The sequence below is a fragment of the Calonectris borealis genome, chromosome 2 (assembly GCF_964195595.1).
Source record: "Calonectris borealis chromosome 2, bCalBor7.hap1.2, whole genome shotgun sequence".
In the NCBI taxonomy this organism is placed as follows: Eukaryota; Metazoa; Chordata; class Aves; order Procellariiformes; family Procellariidae; genus Calonectris; species Calonectris borealis.
Window position 1 is genome coordinate 168,041,985 of NC_134313.1, and position 20,635 is coordinate 168,062,619.

The 20,635-nt window shown below is 40.8% G+C and overlaps 1 protein-coding gene across 1 annotated transcript in view; it reads right to left on the minus strand.

Moving 5' to 3' along the window:
- Window positions 1-20,635, minus strand: part of OBSCN (obscurin, cytoskeletal calmodulin and titin-interacting RhoGEF) — a 192,442-nt gene that overhangs the window by 30,041 nt on the left and 141,766 nt on the right. Inside the window, 7 exon segments of the mRNA XM_075140878.1 lie at window positions 1,051-1,308; window positions 6,390-7,876; window positions 11,589-11,631; window positions 17,879-17,984; window positions 19,109-19,238; window positions 19,830-19,932; window positions 20,207-20,374. Coding sequence (XP_074996979.1) covers window positions 1,051-1,308; window positions 6,390-7,876; window positions 11,589-11,631; window positions 17,879-17,984; window positions 19,109-19,238; window positions 19,830-19,932; window positions 20,207-20,374 — 2,295 coding nt within the window.

Genomic DNA, 20,635 nt, shown 5'->3' on the forward strand with positions numbered 1-20,635 from the left:
CAAAACCATCTCATTCACTGTTCTATTATCTCTGTAGTCATGACCCAGGAAATAATCTGCTAGTTGACATTTGACTTATGATTTCTGAGTCATCCCGCTTCACCAGAGGATTATTTTCACAGGTGATTTCCTACTAGAAAGTAAAAAAGGTTTTGAAGCCCGGTCATTTTTTATGCAGTTATTTTGGGTCTGATTCCATGAAACGCTTCTATTCTTGTTAAGTTTTAGACAAGAATATTTTTTTAAACAGCATTTGGAGTTTGAGGACTGAAAGCTACTTGACATTGTCCTTTTAAGTTAACACTGGTGGAGAACAGTTAGTCTGACTTGACACAGAGACAGCTTAGACAAGTTGCTATGGCAGAAGCAGGAGGAAGAGTGGAAGGGTTGCTGCTTTTTCATGTTTTTTTTAAAAACAATGCAAAGACAGAAGACTTGTTCCCCTGGCAAGACACAGTCACACACATAATTGGTTTTAATCACACAGAAACTGCTAAGGAGTCTATCAAGGCTCCAGGGCCAGTGAAATGCAGGTGAACTTGACGTACCCAACATCCTAGAAAGTCTCTGACAGTTGATACAGGGGTCTTCAACGTATTTCCAGCTTTTTTATGGCAAATAGTAAAAGAAAAACAACCTCCCTTACCCACCCCACGAAATCAAAAAACAAATGACTTCTATAGATGTAAAGGAGAGATCCCACCCCCCCTTCTCCCCTCAAAAACTTGAAGCAAGTACAGGGTCAAAAGCCCAAAGGTGGAAAAAATCCCCAATTCCTTCATTTGGGGCAGGTGATGAACCAAACTGTACTTCAGACACAGTTTTCAAACACCTCCTGTTTCCAGAAATACCTGCCCCAAACTTGTGTCCAACCTAACCCCAACCCACAGCCCCATGACTCTTTGGGTCCGAAAGTCCTCTCTTAATCTTCAACTGCTCAAAACACAATGAAACAGAAAAATGAAGGAAAAAATATCATTATTGGCGTGTTCAGTATTTTTGTTTCTTTTGAGTCCCATGGGATATTTTCCAGATTCATGTCAAACCTACCATGCCCTCCAGCAGTCTGGGTTTGGGTACTGGCTTCATGAACTAGCACAGAGGGCCCGGCTGCTGTTTCTGAGTGGTCTGAAGGAACGGACCCAGGAAGGCCAAGGCCACTGGCTCCTCCTCGCATGCCCGGGGGAAGAGTCACCAGCAGTGACGCCGAGTCCACGAGTTTCTTTAGAGCTGTCTTGATCTCCTTATCAGCACGCTGAAGCGAGGCCTGGACAGAAGTCTCCATCTCTGACTGTGGGGAAGTCATTCCTACAGACAAGAACAACAGCTTTTCTCTCTTCAGGGTAAAAAGAAAACAGCAGCACCATCCAACCCATGGAAATATTTGCAATTTTATCATTTTCCCCTCCTAGAGCAGAGAGCTGATGCAGAAATTCTTATTCCAGCAAGAGGGAATGTAGCTAAGACTTAAAATAAGAAGGTTGGCACAACACACTTCGGAAAGACGTATCTCACCAGGTTGAGGACACTGTGCCATCCTGCACACACACACACGGCCTCTCCCCAGAAAGCGGAACAAGGGATCCATCTCCCAACTCAACCCTACGTTGGCTGCTCTGTCAAAAATACCTTTGTTAAGACCAATGAAATGAACCCAGCGGTGACCCGTTGCACTGATACAGACCCTACGTGCAAGGAGGATGTTATTCTCACAGGGAAGGAGAAGGAGTCAGCAGGTACCAGCCTCATCAGTGACTCTGGAGAAGGGCAGGGGAAAGAAGGGAGGGCTGCTCTGCTTCATGATTCTGTAAGTCTGAGCAGAAAAGTTACTCCTTGCAGAGTAATGTATTTGTCCTACTTTACAGTATCTAAATATTTTTGCTGGGCTTTGCACTAGAAGGTACCCAAGACTTTTAAATTTGTACTGGGCTATGCCTTTGCAAGATACTCTAGAAGCAAGGTCACCTGGTCTGTGCAGTAATGCACAGCGCTTGTATGTAGGGAAGCATTATACAGAGGAAGATATAACTCCTGCCTCAAGAAACTCACGGTCTTGAAGGCAGAGAGAAGACAAAAGCTTTCCACACAGAAAAATGGATTTTCAAGCATTCGTCTTTGCAGAATGGCCACCCAGGAGACAAATACCATGGTCTCATCCCCAGTTAGTGCTGGTAGAAGAAGCTAGGCTAGGATGGGATCATAGGACCTCAGCAGCTCATCTCATCCAATCTCCTGCCCAATACCCCTTCCACAAATCTTGAAGAGGCACAACAAAGGGAAAGACGATATCTAGGGAAACCCTCAAGTAACCATAAAGACAGACAAAATGCAGATTAAGTCAGATTAAGACAATTCATCATCTTCATGATGTGATTGCTTGCCAAGCAAAAGTGCAAACTCAAACCATCATGTGGTTCAAGAAAAAATGAGAGCACCTGCTCACAAACAGCTCTGACTTGTTTAATGTCATTGACACAGGAGCACGTCCTGTAGCTGTTTTGATTCTGTTCCTTTCCTGGCCCTAATAAAGTAAATTCCCATGATAGACCTTAGCAGGTAAAGTTGAAGGCTACGTTTAGATCAACCGCCTTTGAAGACATCTCACTCGCTTTTTGTTTTCAATGTCCTCCCCATAAGCATAGTGGTTATGAAATATTTCAGTTCTGAGTTTGTTGATGGAAGAAGCAAGTTTTGCTCACACCATGTCCCAGGCTGCCCATCAGTCTTCATCAGCACTGGGCCGGGTGGAAGATCTTTAAATATTTTCCTAGATAAATATTTTGATTCTTTGGTGTTCCTGTTGTGATTGCTGCCAGCTGGTGCTGTCCTACAAGCTGGGCAGCTGCCAACAAGTGAACTGTTTGGAAAGGCATGAAACAGTCTTAGTATCTCTCAGTGAGAAAATATATTCACAGGTATCTATCTATATCTATATATAACCACAGGTCTCCCCCATGCTGCTAATACCACCACTTTGCCCCCTGTTTAGGGATGTTACACACTACGATTCAAGGTGCTGACCTGAGGAACTTTAATATTAGCTGAGGTACGTCAAAGTAACGCCGCAGTGATGACACACCTGTGACGGACAGCCGGTTTCCCAATTCTAAAACCTCAACCGTGAACCTTTCCGCCCTACATCTCCTTCAGCCAATAACCAGGAACATAAGACTGACACGTATTTTGAAGTTCCAATTCAACCTCAGAGAAGGACCCAAGAGGACGAGTATCGTTCAAAATTTTCAAAATTATTGACTCATAGATCTGAGGTGGAAGTATCCCTAAAACCAGGTTCTTTCACTTCAACACTTTTGAAACTGCCCATAAAAAAAGGAGCCAGAACCTAACTGCATTAATGTTCTTGGGTTGCAACCCAGCTCCCGCTGAAGTCAATGGGAGAAGTGGATGAGGTAATGGACTATCAAGTGCCGTGAACAGAGAAGAACACAGAAACCCAGCAAGTTCAGTGACAGCTGATGCAAGACATTTATTGATATAAACTCAGCATCTAACAGCATATCTTGCATTTGATTTTTTTGTGTGTTTTTTTTCTTTTTGTACCTCAAGCAAACTGAAGTTTCCACTTTATTAATACCCATTTACCTGCAGGAATTTTAGTAAAACATTCTTTGTATTAAAATTTTTAATACAACTGTATGTTTTCATCTACAAGAAATAAACCCCCACACGCCTCATTAGTTATCTACATAGTTTAATCACTTACAAGCATAATTTTTAACCTCTAGGAAAATAGTTTGAAAGTATATGTAATGAACTTTTCATAAACCTTTCACTTTTGGAACAGAGTCCTGCATAGGATTTTAAAAATTCCTTTCAATTGATTCTCTTTTGCTTAAATTTCAAAAGAAAATGTAAACAGATGTTAATTGCTTTGAGCTAATGAATCAAAGTATAGTTATTTCTTCTATGACCATCTGAACTGCAACCTTTTAGCTTCTTTAGAAAGACCTGAGCACCAACCACAACAGCAGGAAACCTCCACATTCCTTTACACATCTTTATTATCTTTTGGATGAATATTATATTTTTGAAGACTATCATAGGGCAGATTCTTTTCTCAGCAGTATCTTTGTAAATCTGAATCAAATCCACTTCCTTTTGTGGAATTATTCTAGACTGATACTGGAATAACTGGGATCAGAATCAGGCCCAATAGAAAAGAAATATTTTTAGTTTCGAAAGTATTTCCCTGTTATATGTCTCTTACTTTCCAACGTACAGTGCAATATATGAAAAAAAGCACTAATATGTATCCATCGTATTGCTTAATTATAAAACAAACAGTATAAACCAAGGAGATCTTATAAAAAATGGGAGAGTAACATAAAAGAGGCTTGATTTCTTTTACCACGCGTAATTGCTGGAAAAGCATCCTGTATCATGAGGGTAGTGCACATGATATTACACATAACATCTTGTTTGGATATTGAAAGTAAAAGGCTGTGAAATCAATATGTTCATTTTAGTCAGCACACGATCAAGGTGCAGCCACAGAAGGAAAAAAATAATGGATTCTTTTCTACAAGCACCTTTTGTGAATTCAATCCCTGTTAGCAGGAATATTGCCCGGACGACTCCAGAACAAGCTTCACAATTTCACCTAGCTGGGAAACACTGAGGCAACATCACACATCAACATTTCCAAGGCAAAAACTCACTCAATCCTCTCTTTTCATGCTAGTTAGAAATTCAGCTGTGTCTGAGCATTTCTGGTTTCCCCGCACCACCTAAATGAAAACATTTTATATTGCGGCAGTGCTACACAGCTCAGCTGGGACAAGGTGTTGGGACTTTTCACCCCACATCTCTGTCAGATAGAGAGGGCCACTGCTTGGTCCCACTGAGATCAATGACAAACTCCAGCTGACTTCAACTGGGACCAATATTTGGGCCTGTGAGCTCATTTCTTTCCAGGGCTGAGCAACTTGGTGAAGGTCTGTGCAACATCCATTTTTGGTGAAACCAACAGGAATAGGCCATGCTCGGCGCATCTTAGCCTTCCCCTCACAATCAGCACTCCCGCGGAGCTGCAAAGCTCCAGAGAAACTCAACAGAAGCAGAACCTCTACGAGACAGCTCAACGTACATGGTTACAGTAATACGATGCAATTGCAACTGGCAGTGCTTCCAAGCAGCCCAATACATTTTGAAGAGATGTATTTTTCAACCAGGCATCTATGGTAAAGATCTCTTTTCTTTCTTTCTCTTTTTTTTTTTTTTTTTTTTTTTTTAAACTTGTCTTTGTGCTCCTGCTACTTTGCTGTAGCTCAGTGGTGAATTCCTCTTAGCACATATAGGAGACATTATCCATCAATCTGTTAACAGTAATGTTTCACCACTGGCATGTACAGGAGACCAAATATTCTTCCAGTAATATTTATTGACAAAGACCACATTTGTGGTTCTTCATACGTGTTAGCATTTGATTATAGACGCAGAAGTCATTTTGTGCACTTTAATCTTTTGGTGCACATTAGGTAAATCTATATTTTAAAAGATATGGTTTATAAATCCACTACGCTAGAATGCAGAATAAGGAAGCCTACATCTTTAGACAACTAGGAAGTGGACTTGAAAATAGCAGTCATTTAAAAAAGATGGTCTTTTTTTACTTAAAGCAGAAGAGAACAACGAAATCCTTGGTTCCTCAAGTCATCGGGTCTTTCACCATTGACTTCAGTCAAATTAGGATTTCAACCAAAGGGTCTGAGCTGCCCTTTGCATTCCTAATAAATGCAGTATTTTCTATATGTTTCACCCTGTGGCAGAGGTTTAAAATAATGTAACCAGACTGTGCATGTTGAAAGGCTTATGAAGAAATTTTGATAGAGCTAATCGGTGTCTAAAGTGTACAGCAGAGTCAAAGCAGTGTGAAGCTTCGTGACCTTCGGGCACACTCAGTGACAGGAGATTGTTTTAGCTGGGACCAGTCCTCCTATCCTGGGCTGCTGAAGGATGCTGAAAAGCTTAGATACTTTCACCTTCTTGCCACACCATAATTTACAAATTGGCACTTGAAATAATTTTTAAGTTCATGGACAAAAACGCACTCATTCATTTATATTTCTGTCATAGGCAGGAGAATCAGGCTTTTCCTAAACCTACCATCACTGCTCCACTATGGAATGATATATGTTCACCTCGATCAAAGCTTTTAAAATTACAAACTGTTCTGACAGACATGTTCCCTTTAAGACTGGAAAAGCTCGACATATCATATTTAAATATATTTTCCTCAAAGGTATTCCCTCGTACATGTTACCTTGTAATCTTTGCCACCAATTCCCCTCACCTACAACAATTTTGATTAGTGTTTTCTAAAACGCTGCTTTCTTTTGTGTTGAAAATTATGCTTGCATCTGCTCAGCTTTGGGAGAGGTCTTCTGTGCTGATGTGCAAGGTAACAGGCTCGCCAACAGTCCCATAGCTGAGGGTTCTTGTGGAAACTTCAGTTTTAAAGCTTGACTGTCCGTTGTCTGCTGAGAGCTGGACTTCGGTGCAGAAAGATGGTTTCACTGTGAAGGAGGGACCAGGAGAAGCTGCTGCTGTTGCTGCATGCAGTCCAGGCGTCACTGCCATGCAGGTATCGCTGACACGGAAAGAGATGTTTGAGGGGCCTACAGACTGCACACCGGTTACTCTAGATGCTGACATGAACATGCCCCCAGGAATGTGCTCCTCAAACTGGCTGAAAAATGTTTGCCTGGGCTTGGACACCACAGGTCTCACCAGATTCAGCAGCACTGGCTTCCCAATCGTTGGCTCGTTAATCTCTGTCTGGAGCACGGAGATCTCGCAGGGTTTCTCTGCCGTATGGTTCTGATCATCACACCCGTAGGTCTCACCTTCTTCCGGAATATAATCTTCAAGATCCTCCAAAGTTAATACTTTGCCATTGTGGGTTAAGATTTTGCGGTCCCGGGTGCTAATGTCATCTGTCTGTAGTTCCTCTGGTTCATCAACTATAACGACGTTATCCTCTTCTGGAAGGACATCTGGCATTACTTCAGGTACCCCCTCTTCAACAGGCCAAGATACATCTAATTCATCAACCTCTTCCTTAACCTCTGGACTCGCTGGTGGGAACAGAAGTTCGTGCTGGTCTGCAGCATCTGTCTCAAAACTGAAGATCAAAGGCTCACCCCCGCAGGCAAGCAGCGGGGAAGCGACATCTGACCCATAGTCAGCACTTGTTTCCTCTGGGAAGCTCTGTCCTTCAGTTCCACAATCCATAAATGAATTATTTCCTGGTTGTTCAGACCCACACGGGGAGCTTCTGTCTTCACCGCTGACTTGAGGTCCTTCCTGCTCGGTTGCATACACCAAGGGCTGGATATCAGCTTCAGAGAGACTGTCGTTAGGCAAAGATTTTGACTGCTCCACCAACTTATTGTTGGAGTTGTTTGTGTTTGGATCATCTTCTGGGGAACGCCTAGACCTTGAGCTGGGAAAAGTGAACGTTAACACCCCTGAGTCATCTTTTTCTTGTTTTGCTGGGGAAGAGCCTCTTTTCCTTGCAGGTTTTGGTGATTTTTTCACCTTGAATTCAATTATTTCTTCCACTTCAACCCATTTGGGCTTTTTCTCTTCCACCCTGGTCTCTATGACAACATCTCTAGCTGCTGCTCCTTGCCTGTCCTCTGGTTCTGTGACAAAAAGCATGGGAACAGCAGACTTCGGTGTGGCCTCCTGCTCATGTCTGTGGACAGGCTGCCTGATCTTTGAAACGTAAACTGGCTCTGGAGTTGGCTCCGCTCTTGGGGAGCGGGAAGGCGAATGACCTGAAGAAGAACGTGCAGGAGAAACCCTTCCCCTTTGTCTTGGGCTCTTCACCACGGTGGTTATCGTTTCCTCTCTGATGACAGAAAGGGTTGGAATGGAGTTGGCAGGAAGGTGAGACTTTTCGGGGAGCCACACTCCATCAGCACATGCCATTGTCGGTCAAGGCGCTACAGTGGGGTTAGTTTTGTGAGCACTCCAGCTTTTGGAGAAGCGTGTCATATTGGAAGGGACAACACACGCAACGCACACACCCACATGCCCATCTCCACTTACTTTCTGATCCGGGGAAAACCTCAGTGCCCTTTCCCAGGGGTGGAGCCTAGCTCCAGTAACCTCCTTGAGTGCAGGGACACACAACAAGTAGGTTCAGCTGAGAAATGTTCTTCTGGCTGCTGCTATATTTCATGTGCTTGTGTTGACCACCTACTACGCTACTTTGGACTCATACAGCAGTTTCACCCAAAGATTTTAAACACTCAAGGAGTTTAACCTTTTCCTGAGTATCCTTGGCTAAAATCCTAGCTTCAAACTCAATGGCAAAATGCCCTTTATTACAGTAGGGTCAGCAGCTTCCTATTTTTTAATAAATGTAACATATCTATTTTGTTTATTAAAGACTCTTTTGAGACCAGAGATCTGCATTTTCACATGCAGAACAATTACATTAAAAGGGCATTAAGCATTTGGAGACCAGGAAAAGAAAGTTAGAACATTTCCTGCACAAGTCATCTATGCCGAAACGTACTTATTTTTACTCTTCACAATATCATGATTGCAGACACAGCCTGATCCTACCACCACCAGTTGACACAGGAGTACCAAACCAACCTGGGATGCACGACTATAATTTCTCAGCATATTTTTGCTGGCCTTACTTTAGATTTTTTGACATATCCAAAGCAGTTGGGACTTCTCAGCATCCCTGTATAAATACACAGCTTGTGTCAAAACAATCTTCTGCTCCCATGCCAGGACAAACTTTTTGACTTTAAATGAGCTACAGATGAAATTGGATCAAATAGCTTTAAAATCTGGGGACAGGAACACCTAAAGTCAGACTTCAATGCTCTTAATTTATATATTTAATACAGAGTTTTTCCTGCAGATTTTTCAGTGGCATTTCTTACATGGAAAAACTTGAAGGTAAAGACAGTGTTTGCTTTGCAAGCACAAGGAAGTTAATGCTCTGCAAGGGAGGTAGCTGGTTCGGTGGGACTAACAGGCAAAGCTGATTTTGTTTCTGTGTTGAGATCCTGTCCCTACCTCCAAGCAATGGGATAAAAACAGAATTAACTGAAGGGTAAAGACAATGGCCTGAACTGGGATTATAAATAAAAAAAAAAACTTTTTCATTTCTCTCTTTCTCCTCACCAGCCTCTAGTCACAGCCACATAGGGCTGAAAGTCCCCAGCTCTGCTCTGGCTTTTGCACTGAGATAGAGAAGGGTGGAAGGAGTCCTTGTGAAAGAAAAGCCTGTTTCTCCTACGACGTTTGTCTAACCATCATGGAAGACTAATCCTCTTCAGATATATTGTAGCCTTTCTCATCTATTGGTCTCATTTTTGGAGTCTGGTATTGTCTTCTCCTATGGAAATCAGATTTCTTCCCACCATCAATCTCTCCCTTTGAGGAGGTGGTGAAGTCCAGGACTGGATCAGCTACAGTGAGATTTCTTTTATTCCACAGCACGCTCTCTTCTACTGCTCATTTCCACTGCTTTACTCTTTTCCCCCAAGTTTTCTATAGTTTTGCTATAGAGCTTTAAGGTCTATGCAGAACCTTCATAATGGCCATGGTGTCTTTCTGAATTACACAAAACTAAATCATTTTAGATAAAGACAAGAATAAATCCATGTGTGCTTGCACTAGACTTTGCTCTAGTGGCAAGGTTAAAATGCTTTTTTGGGCCTGGGATTTGTATATATAGACATTGTTCAATCCCATCTTTAAATTATCTGTTATTTTCTGCTAGTACTTTCAAAGCTGCTTCTGTTCCTCAGCTCGCTACACATTAAGGAGAGCTGGAATATGCCCTTAGAGAGTTGTTCCCAAACTTTACCCCTTCGCTATCCCAATTCCAGTTGAGGTCCACTCTAATGAGTTCATGACCACATCCACTAGCAAAAGGAGGGTAATTTCGGTTCTGAGATCCCACTCATAAATGTACCAACCTCCTTTGGGGCTGCAGCCCTTAATTTAGGAATCACTTCTTGAGCTGTCCAAAGCAATGGTCTATGGAATTTACGTGTCAGAAATTTAGAAATCAGCTTAACTGATGGTATTTTGTGTTAATTTAATATTATTTAATCAACCAATATTTATGCCACTGCTTGTGATTTGAAATCATAAAGGGAAAAGGAGGACTATTAGCTGACTGAGGAGCAAGGTAAAATAAAAGCATCTCTCCAGGTGATTTATAGGCACAGAGATGTAGAAAGATGAGATTTACTAAGCTTTAGACGTGGTCTGGCTCCTTCTTGCTCATGACTTTCTTGGGATGCTTCTGAACATGATATAAAAAAAATATTTCTCTGTTTAGCTACCCCACTGGTATCTGAACCCTGGTCCTTGAGACAGTATAGGCAGAAACACATTCTTTTTCTGGTCTTTGCAGGGTAAAAAAGTCTAATGACTGGAGATGTTAACTGATGTGCTGAAGAGAGAAGGGCAAAGGCAGAACCTCTTCCTGCCTCTCCTGTCTGCTCTTTGCTTGTTCGAGGTGGAATTTGCTAGGAGGGGGGACGTGTCTTCTTATAAGCCACCGGCTCCAAATGGGCTAAGTGCATGGATCATAACTAATAGTCATCATAGAAAATAATAAAAGAGATAAAAGGTAAGCGATTCTTAATGGTATTTTAGCTGTCATTTCACCCATCCTCCTCACCATCTAAGGAAAGTAAAAAAAGTCAACTTTAGCATCATGTCCAAGTCAAGGATTGATTTTAGCAATAGCACAACTCTTGAGGGAATGCATTTCCCCAAAGTATCCATTGTATAGTCACCTACTACCATTAGGACATGATTTGAATAGCTTGGAGGTGCTCTGAAGGCCTATGACAGAAGGACAATGTCCCCCTTCCAGCGCATGAAACAATTTTATTATGTATTTGTTTATGATACTTAAAAACAAGAAGATACTTTAAGATTTTAATGGCTGATGAGCTTCTGGTCTACATATAACTGAGAAAGTACTGCTTTTTGCTGCAATTAATTTTTATATGTTATAGATACCCAGTATAAACCAGGCTCAAAGTATCCAAAAAGCCCAAGTCATTATCAGGACAAAATTACAAATTAGAAATATAGAGACAGAAGGGGCTAGAAGTGTGTATCTTCCTTCTGCTTCATCATAAAAGGGTTTCCGGAAAAATTTAAAATAGAAAGCCAGAAGAAATCACTGTAAGCTATGAGATAGTTGTTATATTTGTACATTTTTTCAAGTAATGAGTTCTCAAAGCTGATTTCTTTTCAACATTGAGAGTCAGACTCTACCTTCTTGAGCTCTTGCGCAACTCCGGCAGTATTCAGTGGAACTTTTTCACACGTAATATCATAAAAAAACTGACCCAGGCTGTGTCTAACACCAGTGCTGCTATTGTTTAAAAGGGATAGTAGGATTTTTTTTTCAGGTGGTCACTTTGCATAGCACAGAATACCATGAGATCTGGTGGGGTGGGAATGAACACTCTTGCATGGCCAATAAACACAAGCTTGTTATTGGATCATGCATAGGCAGCAAGGCAAAACACAAATGTTACCAAAAAAAAAAAAAAATCAGCACTTACATGATGATGGTTTTCTTGGGCACTTTAGTCTCTTGTTCAGTGACTACAAAGAAAACAGTATGAACAGCATGGGGTTAAAGAAAGGCAAAAGCTGAAATGATTAAATTAACTGCTCAGTTAATCAAAATAAACTGGAGTGAAAAAAACAAGTGTACCATCCCATCCATGCTTTCTGTGGTTATTTCCAGCATCAACTTTAGTGTTTCTGACCAAGAATGAGAATTCAGAGTGTTCTCCTGAACAGTGAATAATTTAGCTTTGAAATTAAATATTTTGTGGAGAACAATATTGCAAAATCTGTTTATTCTACCATGAGATTCTGACATTTTTGTTTGGCAGGTCAAAGCTAGAAAACAAGGTCCTTTTTTCTTTTTTCTTCCCTATAATAAGGTAGTGATGGTGTGAGAAACCTGAAAATGCCTTGATCTGGAAAATCCTGGAGAGCTGAAATTCTTTAAACTGTGATTTCACTTACTAGAAAAAGAGTTTCCCCAAACACTGAACAGTTTCCAAGCTTTTGTGGACTAGATGCAAAATCCAAGCTGATAACAATGAAAACTAAAATCGTTATCATCAGTACAGAAAATCAGCATCAAAAAAAACCCCTAGGAAACCCAGGAGAGCCCTGTGATACACCTATGTCTACTCCATCTCTTTTTTGGCTATAATTTCCAATTTTTCCTGACCCTTGTCCCATAACAAACTAGAAGCTGTTGATGCATATTAAGATCAAAAGAAAAGTAATGATTTAATGATTTTACAAATATTTCTTAAAATTGACATTTTTAAAAATGAGAAAGATACCATTTGAAGAGCTAATGGGGATTTTCTGCAGGTTCCCATCCTATCTGCTGGAATAAAATTAAGACGCTGTTTGAACCAGACTGTTTTGAACACACTCTGAACTGCTGAACCTATTTGAGATGTAGGAAAAACAACAGCAAGCCCCACTTTTTATTTAATAAACCAGTAAAGTTTCTAAAAAAACCCTTAATTTAATCTCAAAGTAATTTTTCCAGCAATTGGTTTGCAATCTTCCAGCCAGCCTATGGAAATAAGCTCTGGTAATTTTCAGTTGGTGCAATTGAAAGTGAACTGCAACTTAAAAATATCTATAAAATGTCTATAAAATCACAAAAAGTTCTTGCCCAGGGAACTTGTAGTGTCTATGTTATTTGTTTAATAACTTATGATTAGTGCTGATGTTTTCAATAGTGTCCCAAAACTGCACTGACTAAAAACTAAAAATACATTTACAATATTAGATGGAATAGTTTAACCTAATTTTCCTTCCTCTTAAGTTCCAAGGGCTCTCTTCTGCCGCTAGGTAAAATAAGAAATCCCACCATAATGAAAAAGAATTTTGTGCAAACGTTGATGTTAATATCTGACCTAGAGCCCTATGTTTTCTTTGCAGAGCCTCGTCTCATTTATGCATGTAAAAATCTGGAATAATTTCCAACAGAGTCAAAACTGCAGAATTAGGTGGGTTTAAACAAAATCTGTTTGGAAATTAGAGTTTATAGCTTACTGGGTAAGTAAAGGGCAAAATTCTTTTCAAATGTTTGTCTCTGAACACAATATAACTGTTTACCTATCCTTAGTTAATATTTTTTAACTAATTCAAAACCTTTTTTAAATCATGGAATGATAATTATACAATGATGGAAGATGAAGTGAGTGCTTGAACAATTTACTGCAGGTTCGAAGTTTTCACTGAATTTTTAAACTCTTAAATCAATATTGTGCAATTTTTATATAACTTAGAAAATATCATCAAATAATATAATGAGATTAATCCACAAGCAGCAAGGGTATCAGTTCTGATGTAAATAGGGATTAATTAATTTGATTATACACCTAAACATGGATGTTTTACACAGTTATTTTAACAACTGTATTTATATGATAATTAAATATATATTTAATGAAATCCCCCAATGTAAGAGGAAGTCTGTTTAATGTTTACTCTACTAATGTCTGTTCTTGCAGTCCTCCCAAATGACACCACTGCAATATTTCTATATGTAGCAGATGTCAAAGGGATTCGGTATTCAAAAGTTCAGCAGGCCTGGGATGAGAAAGCTGTAAATGGCATATATAGTACATGGGTCCTGGTGACTTGCAGTTTAGTGCATGACAGATCGATTTTATATGTGCTATCCGAGGTGTGAGGGAGGATTTAAGCAATCCTATATGAAGGATAGAACCACATGAAAGTAGGATGAGAGAATTTGGTTTGGTTTTTTTTTTTTCCCCCCCGAGAGGAAAATATTCTGCATCTGTTTTAGCACCGGATTGATCATTTCAACTTGTTCAATAGCATTTTAGGAAAACATCTTTGCAAAGCAGGAGCCCCTGATAAGCAGGTTAAAAGCTGTAAGCATTAGGATCAGCCAGTGCTTCTATAGGACTAGACTCCTCTTTGGTTAATACGTTAAATCATTGACTTACAAGTGATGAAACATTTAGGATAAGTCAGTTCTTGTTGCTCTGAATGGATGAAAGGTGGTGTATGGCCTTTATTACAAACTTTAAGTCTGTTTTCTCCACTCACAGAAGCATAAACGTATTTTTCCTGCACAGTACACGCTGCTGGCATAACCCACAGGAGCTCTGCTCTGCTTTCACCCCTCTTCTGCCACGCTTAGGAGATTAATCTGCAACAGGGGATGCACAAATCTGACATGAACTGCTAAAGCTAAGCTTAAAATGAGCAATTCATGGACATAACACTGTTTCCTAGATTGTGTGAATGAAATGCAAGTATTTTGCACTCTCTCTACATAAAAAAAAAAAGGCTCCACTCCTGCAGTGACTGAGATGGTTGTAAAGGCAGACAGTGCTCTCTTGAATTTGCCCTGAAAACCACACGGCCAGCCCAAAAACGAGACTAACCGATGATGACAACAGAATAAAAATAACAAGATAAATACCCCAACCATCACCCCAAGCAGGGAACTTTAAAAAGGTCAGGGGGACAAACTCCTATGCCCTATTTCTTCAGTAAAAAGTAGCACTAGAGATCTAATGCTCCTCTGTGTTTTAAAGCAATCTTTGATCTGAGAGCCTTAATTTTTAGCTTTTCCCTGCAAGGCGGGTATGACCAAACAGGGCAACCAAATAACTTGCCCAAAGCTCTGCATGAGCTCTAAGGCAAGACTATGAAGAGATTCCTGTTGCCTGGCTGTTAACTGCACTGGGCTTTTTTCTTTATGGTTTTGCTTGTTCTCCACTTGTGTAGCTGATTCCTGCCCCTCCAATCAACTATCTCATTATACATCCTGGACCTGTCTGCCCAGGTGAGAATGCAACAACTTTGAAAAACACTGGGCTTTATTTTTCTTAAAAAATGAACAAGTTAGTGAGCTTGGGATGAATGAATCGCAATAGTGACACGTTAAAAAGGGATGCCAGAGCACATCAGCCCAGATCTGCCGTGTGTAGGTTAAGCAGCAAGGTGCAAAGCAGACAGCCAACTTGAAGTCAAAGGGAAGGATCTTCTTTCGGTTACACTTTTTTCTAAGTGTGTAAAATTCTTCCAATATCCACAGAAAAAGGATTTTTAAAGCAACCCTCCATTGACTTCAGTGCAGCGACCAGGTGTAGCTGAAGGCAGCACGCAGCGTTTCAGGCTTGCAGCCCAAGCTGTGGGTGCTCACAAAGGGACCCCTTAGTCCAGTGGTTTCCATCCTTGTTTGGATTTGGTCCTTCCAATGGAGCAGCAAATTCCCATAGTGTGAATTTAAACCTAATAACAAGAAGTTTGGTTTTGAGACCCATGGTGTTGGACTGTGGACCATCACTGACTGCAGGTCAGGGCTCGTAAACCACTGTACTAATAGTATCCCAAACAGTACAGAAAGGCAGGAGGATAAAAACTAAAATAATTACAACTAAAGCCCCTTGGGTGCCTCAGGAGACTCTGTCAATAGTCATTTCACAGAACCAACGATAAATCTGGTAAAACTTAGACCCACCATGGAGGTGAGCTAGGAAACAGGCACAGTATCTATTTTCTGTTGTAATAGTACCACACAGCAGTAATGTTGTCCTCTTGGTGAAGTTACAGATAATCCCATTTTCACAAATAGAAAGGATTGTAAGGATGGAAAGAGAAAGCCTTCATGAGATCCATCCGTCCTCCAGTTCTTTGCCAGATGAACCTGATTTTTCCATGGGTAGATCGAGGCTGGTTATTGATTCTCAAGAAAGCAACAAATTCCCTCCTCGGTCAAGTGCATTATGCCAAATGCATCCCTGATGCGATTCTGCTCAGAACAATCCTCTTGCTCCATGGATGAGCCTGCTTTTTGCTCCATTGGCCTGAAGCAGCTCTCTCTGTTTCGCCCTGGATCTATTCCCTTCCCTATTACCAAGTTCAAGGAATTGCACATCACAGATCAAAAACTATTTCATAACATTTCTGAAGCTTCCAGGCAAACTCCAACTATATTTCTTCAACCAAGCTCATGAAATTTTTTATTTATGACTGCAGGAATAACAGCAGGTGAGTAATTTGCGGTTGAACATATATATTTGCAACCCCAAGAGTTGAACAAGGCTCCTACACCTGTTTTACAGCTCTTGTTTGTTTTTATAATCTCTTCTGCCTTGGTACAAGGGAACTTCATCAAGATATGCCACCCTAACAGTGGTTTGTTTGCGTTCCTCTACATCCTGCATACAACTTGTTTTTCTCTCTTTAGGGCATAGCAAGGACAAAGTATTCAAGTACTGCAAGGTTTATCCTGCTGAAACAATATTAGCGTTGCTATACTACTAACACCATTCTCCCTGTAATGCTTTTGAATGATTTGATGCTACTCTGGGAAAGGACTACAAGGAAAGCAAGCATAAAACCAAGACAAGGGAGTACATAGGTCAGGACACTAATCTTAACAGCCTGTTGTGTCTGAATCCTCTTAATGTAATAACACAACATCAGTGTCTACAGAGGACTGGCCCAAAGGTCCATCCAGACCAGGACCCTGTCTCAGACAGGGCCAACAGCAGAAGCCTGTTGAAAAAAACCCAAATGGAATACATTTTCCCTGAATATTTCTCTAGACTCCAGTCATTTGCTGCTCAGCAGCTTCTTGAATCAGAATGCCTTTGTATTTGATGGCTCTCACCTGATGTTATCATGTTGATGATAACAATTATCCCCTGTCAAAAGCACACTTGAACCCCTGTTATTATCACAAGACAATGTGAAAACACCAAAGATGAGGAAAAAAGGTCCTACAGTTATTAGCCAACCTCTGCCTTTTTTTGGCCATGTCTCCACTAACCGCATCTGGGACAGCTCTCTGACACCAAGGTTCACTGCCATGGAATGGCCTGTGCCTATCCTAGTCCCCTCTCTTACCCTCCAAAGCAGCAAGCCATCTATTACCTATTATAGATGGTCCCTTGGCTGTATTATCTCCTGAACCGCTGCTGGGAACAGTTCGAGAGAGGCAGCGCTGGCTGGCCCATGCTCAGCCAGCCAAGGGCACTTCTAAGATGTATGAAGAACCAATTTCCTACACCAGGAAATGTTCATTACGCAGATGTAGCTGCTGATTTGAACTCAGCTGTGATGGGTTTATAGCAAGCACATCTAACACACTACTTGTGGAAATCGCTTTGATAAGAAGGTAACTTTAGGCAGTCACATCCTAAAGGTGTTAAGAAAGAGATGTGTTTTCGGATGGGTGTAAACTCAGTCCCTACCAATTCAAGTGAAACATGCAGAAAAAAAGGAGTAGGCTCTATGACTATGTGGTGTGTAATACCTGAACAGTCCTAGATAATGGATGAACTAATATTGCTCAGGATATACTGCTGTCAGTTCTGCTTTCTCAGTCATTCCAGGTGGTCTTCAGAGGCATTTCAGAAATGATCACAATATGCCTGCAGCTTTACTTATTGGCCCCTAGAGTTTTTTTCAGCAATACGTAGCTCATGATCTGCCAGGCTGACGCACATTTTCAAGTATTCCAACAGGAATAGAAACATTTTTCTTGGACTAATGGTGGTGTGACATACCCTTCATTTGCTCCTCCTTTTTCATATAATGCATTTATGAACATTATATGATGAAGTTGATTTGCCAGGTTTGGAAATCAACAGATGGTGATGGGTATAGAGCGGAGCTGCAGTATACCCATGCACATCTTGATAGACATACAGGTACAGGTACACCAACAATCAACATGGATAAGATGGCAAATATATTCGATCCTCAACGAGATGGTTTTAGAGTAATTCACTGACATACTTACAGAGCTGGGCAAGGATCATACCTTCTATAGTAATGGCTTGGTCTCCTCTCCTCTCCTGGGTCAGGGCTGCAGCACTGTGATGGTAAAGTTCTGCTCCACTTTTTGCAGACCCTAATCTGTTCATCAGCTAAAGAGAATCATGCAGTGCCAAATGAAACGCAGGATGTTTTTGTATAATAAAACCTTCCTATACTCCATTACAAATTCATTGCAATTACATGACAACAGAAATGGGTGAAGACGTGACCCCAAACTTAAGCTAGAATTTGTACGAACACATCGCTGCTCAGCGGAGTTCATGATAATGCTTTACCACAAATGACTCTCACATCAGCTAACTTACTTATTTGCAGTTTGCTCTGCAGCCTGTGACTTGTTCCTGAGGTAGCTCTGTCTCTACCATCAGGCACAGATTCCTGCTCTATGGCATTTAAGTGGTAGTTAAAGAGTTTTTTTCGTTTATCATCTATTAATCAACTGAGTCTTACTCAGCCGAGGGAATACCAGACCTGGGGATCTTAGCTAATGGCAAATGCAAGGTAATGTGATTTTGCTAAAATTCTAGTAGAAGTCTTTAAATTATATCAAACTTCCTAAAAATTTCTGTGGAATAACTGTGAAGTTGCTGTGAGCTGAGCCTTTTACCATGGGTCAGTGACCCAGGCTGCTTTCCTAAATTAAGGTCAACTGTTTTTATTGCTGAGCCCTGAGAGTTTATTACTATTTTATTACAATGAATGCATAGACTATGACTAATTTTTAGAAAATATTTTACATTTATTTTAATTTATTAGATACTTCCACGTATGCTTGCTAAATAAACAGGAATTTCAGTGGTTTACTCTTGCATTTAGATTTAATTTCTTTCTTTTGGCTTTGGATGGTTTCTTTGTGGCAGCATGAATCTGTTCTAATTTAAAGACAGTCCAGAAACAAAACATCACGTCAGAACGGTCCTAAACTTTGTAAGAGGTACCTCTAGAGATCTGGATCTGAATTTAAGCTACAGAACAAGCTCACTCAATTATTATTTGAACCATCAAACTCTCAGATCAGAATATTCTGAAGCTTTTGGATGTTCATAATCCAGATCTAGTTCAGGAGAACCTGACTTTGGATAAACTTTTTCAACATGGCAGGCGGCAGTAATTACTCAGCCACTATTCTCGTGCAATGGATCTCTCCCAGTAAAATGAATTCTCCTACCTATGCCACGTCAGACAGCAGGTCTTTAAATCTCTCCGAACTTACCTCACATTCATAGTGTCCCATATCTTCATTGGAAGGGTTCTTGACCACCAGGACTATTATGCCACTCCGTGGTTCACTGAAAGTCTGGTATTTACTTGTGTCTTTCAGCAGTAGACCATCTTTGTACCATCTGCATGTGGAAAACACCGAGTATAAGCCAGGAAAAAATAGGCAGTGTCAAGAAGTCCCCAGCTCACCGATCCATCTATCGGACCAGTGGGCAAATACCTCGAGAGTTAACCGTTAGACAGAAGTTTGGATCCTGGAAGGTGGGTCTATAAGTGGATAGATCACACATGGATCCTAAACTGCACAAGTTTATGAGATTCTTCTCAAAAAATCTCATGCAGACAAAAGGGCTTCTAGTCATGCAAAGCTGTGCTGGGCTTTTTGTCTGAATACCCCAGACTGGTTGCTGATAAAATAAATTCAAGTGTGAGGCAGGGAGGATAAAGGAATGATAAAATGTTGTCAGGGCATTAGATCTGATACACTCCTATGGCAGGTGTTATCTGTAGGTATTTCTTTTCAGATGCTAGCTAGAATAAATTGCTGAGAATCTCAGGAACGTTGGGATTGGGAAAAGCCAGCATTGCGAAGGGGTTAAGGTGGAAGACACAGAGAAGAAAGCGTCATAACCTTGAAAGAAAGGGAAGGAGACTTTTCTGACCATGCAAAATGGGAAAACAGGATTTGTTCCAGCGTGACTCGAAGAACTGACCTGATTTGAGGCCTAGGTGCTCCTTCGATAGTACAAGTAAACTGAGCATCTTCACCCTCCACGAAATAAGCATTTCTAACCTTGTTCACAAACCGTGGTGGCACTGCAAAACAAGGATAAATGTAGCTAGTAACTGGAATATGACCAGATACGAAGGATGTGTCCCTGACCAGGTAGTTCTCATGATATCTGCAAACGAGACACTAAAGACCAAATTTTTTGACCTAAGAACAATTGACTACACCTGTATGTCAAATAATTTTTTTAAAGTATTACCCAGTAGATGTTATAGAGAACTTCTGGAATGTTTTAATATTCATGTTTAAACTATTACACGCAGTCTGCATTTAAAACAACGCATCTGTGCAGGACTTTACCTTGAACAAGTATCTTTCCTAAGGTACTGGCATTTCCAGCAGGACTGGAAGCAAAGCACATGTACTGTCCTGAGTCAACACCCGTCAGGTTGTCCAAGATCAATGTGCAGGAACCGTCGGGATCTTCTATTATAATGTGATGGGGATCCACCTCCACAGGCTTTCCATCTTAAAGATAAAGGGGAAAAAAGTCTTCGTAAAGAGTTTAGTATCAATTATGTTTTCTCCTTGAGAAGTTCATCCAGCTTCATGCAGCTGATGTTGGTAGCTGAGGAATGAGCTCTTCATCTTCCTCCAGCTCTCTACAAAACATCCTCTGGGCAAAGCACTGTTGAGGGACCTCATGCATCATCAATACTCATTTAAAAGTGAAATTCTCCCAGAATATGTGCTGTGCAGCTAAAGCTCTGATTTGCTAGCCAAAGGAAC